This window comes from Fundulus heteroclitus, unplaced genomic scaffold (assembly GCF_011125445.2).
Source record: "Fundulus heteroclitus isolate FHET01 unplaced genomic scaffold, MU-UCD_Fhet_4.1 scaffold_84, whole genome shotgun sequence".
Classification (NCBI taxonomy): domain Eukaryota; kingdom Metazoa; phylum Chordata; class Actinopteri; order Cyprinodontiformes; family Fundulidae; genus Fundulus; species Fundulus heteroclitus.
In genome coordinates, this window is record NW_023397296.1 from 288,450 (window position 1) to 297,877 (window position 9,428).

The following is a 9,428-nucleotide window of genomic DNA, read 5'->3' on the forward strand; positions in this document are numbered from 1 at the left end:
AGAAGCTGGCTTTATTTTATTTTTTCCTTCTGACATAGTTTTCGTGCCCCCAGGCCAGAACACACAGAACCAGCCTTGCCATAACATTCAGATGTTTACATCATGGTCAGATTTGTTTATCATATCTTTTGTCCTGTTTCAGGTTAAACTGTCCCTTTGAGGCTTGCCTCAGCTCAGCATAACTAATAACAACAGATGATTTTGTAACTGATGACATGCTTAATGTGGCCTTCTGATATGTTAATGCTCTTAAATTTTTCTCTTTAGGCAGCTGTAAAATCCTTAGTTAAACATCTCCCTTTAAAACATATCCCATCCGGTTCCATTTCTCCCAAACAGTCTCCCATATTCTCCCCTATGCTTTTCGCCATTTTATTAATGTTCTAAAATTACAAAATAAAAGCTTTTACTCTGTTATTGTTTCAGATGTCATGAATTCATTGTTAAACACAAGCCAAGCGCAATCTAATACCATAACTGAATACAGCCCCAACGCCTCTGGTTGTTGTATTGCATAATTAAGCTCCAAACTAAAAAACCTTTATCCCTAGTCTCAAGTATTTCCTACAACCCTGGGATATTTTTTGTTTAAGACACGTTAACATCTCTCAGTGTAACAATTTAATTTGGCCGGATATTCAATGTGTGAAGAAAACAAACTGTGTTATTGAAATCTCTCTTTACCTTTCTTCAGCTTTTAGTTAACATAGTTCATGATTAAAAACGTCATTTGAATTACGGAGCTGCAGTTCTCCCAAAACAAATGAACATTCTGAAACCATGAACATTACTTCACACAGACGAACGTTTAGTTACATACGATACACAGATACATACATTTACATACAAAGATGACATTCAGACAGACAAACACGTGCAGGCCTGCTTTTTCTGACTATCTTAAATAGTTCTATGTTTTTCATTATTTTTAAACGTCCATAACAACGCCGAAAGATGTATTTTCAACGTGTTAAGTTCCCGCTTAGTTTAAAAGTGGAGAGCTTGCGCTGGCTACGACCCCCGAATGTTTCGTCCAAACACGGTTTTACTCTTCAGCCCCGCAACGATACAACTCTGTGTCTCGCATACACCTAGACGATTACCCATTTTTGAAAGTTATACGTCGCGTTTAGTAGTTACGAACAATTTTATCCACAACGGAAGTCCTAGTCGGTCCCCACATAAAAGCTTCCCCGGTGCAACGCCCTTTTAGTTCCGTTTCCGTTTCCTTTTTTTTTTTATTATTATTATTAATTTTATTAAATTTTCGCTTTTCTCTTTCTTTTTAATCCAACTGCCCGGGCCAACTGGTTGCACTTTGAACACCCCCCTGCGCCAAAAAACAAAACAAAAATACATCGATCTGTAACCTCACTTACACACAAAGACCCATTTGCACGCACACACACACACACACACTCTATCCGCGGATCCAAGCAGTCTCTCCCTCACTCACTCTGACTCAATGATCTCATTTCAACAGACACAATATGTTGTACAAGACAAGACGAAGACAACAATATCAGACACAGACAGCTTGCACGTAGTTTTCTGCGGGACGTCTCTGTTTTTCTTTTTTTTTAATTCATTTTATCTTTACTCTTTCTCCGGTCTTGCTGGTTGTGCGCGCGTCCAGCTGATTCTGGTCTTCCTGTTTCTACAACAGGTCACGGATTCTTATAAGAAGCCAAGCTTCAGTTAACTCTGTACGTACCTTTTTACTTATCTTCTTGGGCTGTAATTGGACTGCCCCCTTTTTAAAGTTCTTTAAGAGAACTTTTGGAACCATCGAAACCAAAAAAGTCCAAGTGTTACGCGCTCTGTAGGTACCCATTTTCAAATATAATTGGATTAGCTGCTTTTAAAGTACTTTAACAGAACTTTTGGAACTATCGAAACCAAAAATCCAACGGCTCTTTGATCTTTTAAAAGCCACGCGTAACTGCGTGCCTGTCAGAATGGCTGCTTTTATGCTAAACACAGAGGAACACGCATTTTCCTCCGTGCCTAACAAGGGGACCTTTTAAACCCTAATTCTCCACATTCACAGTATTTTCAGAGACCAGGCCAGGGTCTCCCGGACTTTCACCTCTGTGAGCGCACGCAAATCCCAAGTTCTTATCGACACGTTTGCAAACAATTATCCTCAAACTTTTCTCTGCAAAAAGTCGGCCCTTCCAGGAAGAAAAAGACACTAGGAGATAAATGGAATCTCCTTACCTTTTTGTGTGTTTTTCCTCTGGAATGACGTCCTGGCCGAAAAACGGAAGGTGGTACGCCGCCTTTTGGGTCCGGGCGGAGACACCATTTTGTTATTGTTTCACCGTGTCCCGTCTACGGTGAAGCACCCTCGGTGGACCCAGTTCGTTTTACCCAGTCAGGCGACCCCCACTTACTTATTACCTTGAATCTAGGACGCATAAAACAGACAAGTATGCTTTTAGTTATATTTTATCTACGTAAAGACAGAGAAATAGTTACAGTCACACCAGCGCTGATGGGCCCCTGATCGGCAGGAAGCCTCGAGTGCTCATCACACAAACATTATATAGGGATCTCGGGACACACCCATACAAGGGCTGTACCCATCCAACTGTGACATCAGCAGGGAAACTGTGTTACCTCCGGGGTGGTATCTGATAGATATGTGCCAATCTTTTGGGTCAGTGCCATCTAAGTGTGCCATGCAGTTCTGGGATAAACAGCTCGTTCCACTTGACCTTGTTGATATCCTAACACTTTGGAACATGCTCCAGTCTGTGGTTCTGAAACAGCCCCTCAGTCTCTCACTGGCCTCATTTGACCAAACTTTCACTGACTTCTTCTGTGCTATTGCCCTCCTCACCAGTGGAATGTAATGGGAGTGCAGGTAGACGAGGTTGTGATCCGAGCGCCCGAGTGGGGGGAGGGGGTCGGAGGTTTAGGCGTCCTTAACACTGGCATAAAAAGGTCCAGCTTTTTATTGTCCCTTGTTGTACATGTGACGTACTGGGTGAGTCATTAGCACTTCACTCAGCTCTGACTCATCTGCAGCATTCCATTACCTATGTTAGGATGCCCTTCATGGACTTAAGCTCAGCCTTTAAGTGCTCCCAGACATGCTGGCTTTGAAGCTCCAAAGCATGGGGTTTTATCCACACCTCTCTGCTCCTTGATCAGTGACTTCCTCAACAACAGGTCTCATGTGGTGAGGACAGGGAAACGCACATCTGCTCCATTGATCCTCAACACAGGAACGCCGCAGAGTAGAGCTGTGCTGTCAGCCCTGTGCGCTCAGCCCTGCTCTTTTCACCTTTTTCACCCTGGATTGTTCTGCTGTCCACCCCACAAACACATTGGTGAAGTTTGCGGTTTTTAGAAGTTTTAAGTCCAAAACAAATAAATTAGAAACAGCTTATTTCCAAGAGCTATCGCCCCCTGATTGGAGACTACAGTCCAACATGAACTGAACAGGCCAGCCAACCACAACCTGAGTAATCAGACAGGCCAATACCGTCACTGCTGATACCGATTCATTAGCATATTCAGCAGCCATTCCTTGACATCACATGAAGCACATACCATTGCTACTCCATCCCTGGCATAGAGTGGCTGGTAATGTTGTAAAACTGGGTGCCAACAACAAGTTTTACAATCGTTCTGTATGCACTCTGTGCATACAAAATGACAATAAAGAAAGTCTAAGTCTAAGAAGGGTACACTTTCAACTTTTTATTGCAACACTGAACATCTTTAAGGGCAATATTACCAAAACAACATAAGGGTAGTTTTTGGTTTCTGTTAGTTATTTATGATTAACTGTTGGGTTGTTAAGACGACGAAAGGAAGAAATGAAAAAAAAAATGACTCGTCAGCCAACTGATGCCTGTGCCACCTCAGGCATAGTTAATACAAACAAACAAACAAACAGTTGTGTGCCCCTTACGCCGATTGTTCTTAATCTCTGCACAACCCAATGAATTCAATTATGCATTGTCCAAGCCATGAATAAAAATAAGTGTCTCTCAAATCGACAAGGCAGACAGCATTGAGAGGATCATGTTATTTAATTTCTCCTGTGCATTTAGCATAATTCAGCCTGATTTGGTTTGTCAGAAATTCCAGGACACCTAGGTGGAGGCCTCAACAATCACCTTGATCAGAGACTACCTGACAAACAGACCACAGTTTGTGAAACTGAAAAGTTGTGTGTGTAGCGAGGGAACAGTAAACATGCTTTAATCGGAGGCAAGCAAACTTTCGCTCAGGTTTTCTAAAACGGTTTCGACACCTACGCAGGAGTCGTCGTCAGTTCTGGTGGCTCACGCTTGAACAACCTGCAGTTGGTGCACTGCTGTTTTTAAGGACATGGAAGCCCATCCTCCTAGACACATTCTAAGTCAAATGTAATTAGCAGCTGACATCCATCCATCCATTTTCCAACACGCTTATCCCTATTGGCATCGCGACAGGTGCTGGTGCCTATCTCCAGCTGTCAATGGGCGAGAGGCAGGTACACACTGAACAAGTCGCCAGTCCATCGCAGTAGGAACTGACAGTTCTATCCATTTATTATCCTGTTATCTAAAATGACCAAAACCACATTCACTTATAGATTTCTGTTCCTTTTTTTTTTTACTGCTCTGTTTCGCATCTAAAATTTGTTTTCAGGCACTTGTATGGCACACCTACTCTGTTCCATAAATTAAACCCTGGTGTTCTGCTCCTATTATCCATTTATTTTTTTACTTGAATGTTGTTTCTGTTTCTCTCTCTAGATGCGGTTCATGCTACTTTTCAGTCGGCAGGGTAAGTTGCGACTACAGAAGTGGTACACAGCAACAGCGGAACGAGACAAGAAGAAGATGGTCAGAGAGCTCATGCAGATAGTCCTTGCCCGCAAACCAAAGATGTGTAGTTTTCTTGAATGGAGGGACCTCAAGATTGTCTATAAAAGGTACAAATAAAGTCCTTCTTTTTCCCCCCATTTCAAGTAGTTAATACTGTTATTTTTAATCCTGATAAGTGCCTGTGCTGCATTTGAGTAATTACAAATTGAAAAGTATATTATCTGTAGCTCATAGTGCCAAAACCCCATGGATTAAAGTGGCCTAGTCACTTACTATGACTTCACACACTCTGGTTACATACAGATCTTGTCTGATTCAATTATTGAGCCCTATTTACTAATATTTTATTTCTGTGTTTTAAACTTTGTTTTTGCACGGTTTATTAGTAAATGAAGCGCTTTTGTGTATATTTACCATATACCATAACAAGACAACATGACCGAAAGTGCCATATTGCGTATATGCATGCAATAAGTAAACAAGGAGAAGCAATGGAGCTGAGCAAGTCAGTAACATACAACGGTGGTACTAAGAGAATTAGTAAGTAACCTTGTAGATAGGGTTGGTCTTCGACCACGCCAAGCTGTCAGTTTACTGAGGGGTATTACAGGATGATCTACTAGCTCTAACACAGTAGCTGCTTTAGTTGTCGCCATCTTTCTCTCCGATAGTTACGCAGTACTGCTGGCAGATGGCACAATGATGTTTATCCGCTCATCGCGCCTGGTTCTTTTCTGACTCAAAAAGGACTAAGTAAATATTCTCAGGACGAACAATTGTCTTATATTGTTTTATTCAAAGACAATAATAATATATTCTTTTTGTGTTTTTTTATGGTCAATATTTCATAGTTTAAGTTGATAATTTACACTATTCAACTTTATCTATTTAGATCACTGGGTTGGGGGTGTTTCCAGGACATGCAGCTGGGATTGCAAAACCAAGAGGGAATTCCATATAACCCTGCACCTTTTACCAAGTGTCATGTTTTGTCTTAGAAGAACCCAGAATGCACACCACACACACGGAGCTAATTTTGAAAGTTTATTGAAAGGAATAAATAGTAGATAGAGGTAACCAGGGGCTGTACCGGATTGGAACAGGAGGTTGAAGATGGGTGCAGGAGCTGGTGGACTGGAGGGAGCTGGAGGTGCAGGCTGCTATTGATCCAGAGCGAGACATTTCTAGGGAGAGCAGGGCTGCTGGAGTACTGGGGCAGCAGGAGATCCAGGCAACGAAGCAGCGAGCAAATTTGGAGCACGAGGGTAGCAGGCAGCCCAGCAACAGAGCAGAGAGCAAACTTGGAGCACAGGGGTGGCAGGAAATCCAACAGCTAGCAGAGGCCTTACTAGACTGACAGACGTAGAGTGAGTGGAGAATGATGACGAACCAGCGGGGAAGACTGAGGGAGGCTTTTGTAGGGAGGCTGGCAGGTGAAGTGAGTTCTGACTAATTAGTGCGTAACAGGTGAGACAGATTGCTGAGGGAGTGGAGGGCGTTTGAAGACGCTGGCGGACAGAGGGCGTAGGAAACGCCGGGGGAAGAGGAGGATGTAGGAAACGCCGGGGGAACTAGAGGCCGTAGGAAACGCATGGGGTACTAGAGGGTGTAGGAAACGCCTGGGGTACTAGAGGGCGTAGGAAACACCGGGGGAACTAGAGGGCGTAGAAATAACTCAGGAACGCTGAAATAACTCAAAAACTAGGGAGCGCTAGAATAACACAGAAACTAGAGAGCGCTAGAATAACACAGAAACTAGAGAGCGCTGGAATAACTCAGGAGCTAGGGAACGCTAGGATAACTCAGGAACTAGAAAAAAACAAGGAGCTGAAATACCTCAAAAACTAGGGGGCGCTGGGACCTTGTGAGCACTGGGACCTTGCGAGCGCAGGAACCTCTGAGAGCACAGCGGCTTGGCCATATTGAGTCGACAGAAGATGGCCAGGGCGTGGCAGACGGCGGAGCAGCAGCACCCGCTGAAAACATCGTGGAGGACGACCTTGGCGAGGCAGAGCCATCCGGCGGCGGAACAGCATAGTCTCCGGTGGCGGGCGATGCGGATGGCGACCCTGGCAGATGAGCCAGAGGTGGGCGTCGCGGATGGCGACCCCAGCAGACGAGCCAGAGGCGGGCGTCGCGGATGGCGACCCCGGCAGACGAGCCAGACGCGGAGCGGCACCCTCGGACTGAGGCGGGGCAGAACCCTCAACGGCCTCGGACTGAGGCGGAGCGGAACCCTCGATTGCCTCGGACTGAGGCGAAGCGTAACCCTCGACGGCCTCTGACTGAGGCGGAGCGGAACTTTCGTCGGCCAGCGAACAGCAACAGAGCAGAGAGCGAACTTGGAGCACAGGGGTAGCAGGCAGTTCAGCAACAGAGCAGAGAACAAACTTGGAGCACAGGGGTGGCAGGAAATCCAACAGTTAGCAGAGGCCTTACTTGAAGTACAGAAGAGGCAGGAAATCCGGCAGCTAGCAGAGGCCTTACTAGACTGACAGACGTGGAGTGAGTGGAGAACAATGACGAACCGACGGGGAAGAGAAGACTGAAGGAGGCTTTTGTAGGGAGGCTGGCAGGTGGAGTGAGTTCTGACTAATTAGTGTGTAACAGGTGAGACAGATTGCTGAGGGAGTGGAGGGTGAGCTGAGTGAGAGGAGGAGGAACTGAAAAACAACAGGGCAAAAGGCCAGACCAAAACTGAACAATGACACCAACTAATATGCGTAAAATGTGTTTTTTTACGTTTCTCCAATTTACAGTAATCTGAATTGATACTTAAGGTGTCTGATCAAATGTATTAAAGCCATCTACTTGAGAATGTACTATATTGAGTGTTAATACAATTTATTAATTGTTTACACAGCTGTAATCATCCTTATATCAGTCGTTCTTGATATGTACAAATAATCATATTTGATTCCACGTCAGAAGAATAATTGTCATTTTCTGTTGTAACTTACTAACTGAACAATGATCTAATGACACTCATCTGTCACTTTTTCACAAAAATAACAACATTGGTACGTCCACATTTTGATAAAGGTAGCCAAATGCACTGTTGTGACACAGGGGACACAAATTCTGTTGGGGATAAGCTTACATTGCTTTAATGCAGCTCCCTACTGAAGCTGCTACCCCGCGACCCAGCCCCGGATAAGTGGAAGACAATGGATGTATGGATGGATAACTCCATGGATCTCCCCAGGAATTTACAGTATAGTGGAGGGCCTTTCAAATTTCATCCGAAGCAGCATGCAAGAGCTTGGGGGGTTCTAGAATTGTAAGTGTTTCGAGGCCATTTCCTGAAACTTAAGCTTTCAATCCACTCTAAATATACAACTTAAGGTAAATATCCAACATTGAGTTCTTCTTAAGGTCAAATCACATGTTGTTTATTGCTGACAATATTTAATATTTTGTCATAATTCGTCACGTTTCCTTCAACAGAAAAAGTTGCTTATGAAATTCACCTGCAAAAGTATCTCTCTAAAGGTTTGCGTGTGGTGAGATTTTCACCAATAACGGCGCTTAATTTGAACTTGTCACAGAACAACTGACCAATGAGAAGCAAGTCTCGTGCTAAAATATCACGAGACAGTACTCTGAGATTTCGCTGGAAAACAATGCTGCACGTTGAAAGTGACACGTCGGCAGACGGATTACTATAAATTTGAGTAAAATGAGTTGGGGGGGGGGGAATGAAACACCCAAGATTTGGGAAGAACCTGAACTGTGAACATGTAAAGACATTATATGATTTACTACATGCATGATGTTTTCGGGGTGGCCCCCCTTGGTTGATGGTTGGGAAAATGCTGATATTTGTAAGTCTGTATGCAGTGATCTCCTGTTTAACTTCCAGAGCTCATCATAGTACTGAGACAATACTGGTAAAAGTAGCTAACAATATTTTCAGTCATTTTAATGGACTTGTCCTGATAAATGGCATTACTGCATTTGATGCAGTTGATCGCGGTATTGTCTTACATTCTGTTGGATTCAAGGGAAGTGCACTAGGCTCTGGAACTGGAGTCTGTCACTAGTGTGACAGACTCCAGTTCCATTTCATGCCTACTAATTGCCAGAGGTAGAGCTTCAAGCCCCGAATGATCATGCTTGCGCATTTGTAGGTCGAGTATTATTGATCAGTACTGTTTCTGCTCTATCTGGCTCCTCTAATTTTGTTGGTTGTGTCCCACATATTGATACTGGAACTCATGTCTTTGGGTAGAGCATCTCAGGGAGGCGCTCTTGGAGAACGCTTGTTTTCCAAGTAAGTCATTACTTTGAATGTACAGTGTCTTTCAAAGTATTCATACATTTCCAGCTCTTTCACATTTTGTCAAATTACAAAAAAAATGTTAAGCAGGGTTTCCCGCAGCGCTGGCTTGGCAAAATGAAATGTGGATAGAAAAGGATCTGTGGTTTGAAAAGTGTTTTTTAAATGCAAATCTGAAAAGTGTGGACTGCATTTGTATTCAGGGCCTGATATTCCAAAATGAAAAGAAATTGCTTAATTACTAAATTCTAGTTACCACAAAAGCCTATTGTTCGATTGAAGCAATAAGCTTGTTGTTCGGAAAGAGATGGGTATACCTA

General features: G+C 43.6%; 1 protein-coding gene across 2 annotated transcripts in view; it reads left to right on the forward strand.

The window, feature by feature from the left end:
* ap1s1 (adaptor related protein complex 1 subunit sigma 1) overlaps positions 1-9,428 on the forward strand; it is a 74,211-nt gene that overhangs the window by 16,012 nt on the left and 48,771 nt on the right. For both annotated transcript variants that reach the window (XM_036134506.1, XM_036134505.1), the window contains exon 2: positions 4,758-4,936. In XM_036134506.1, the coding sequence (XP_035990399.1) occupies positions 4,758-4,936 (179 nt within the window). The remainder of the gene's footprint in view (positions 1-4,757; positions 4,937-9,428) is intronic.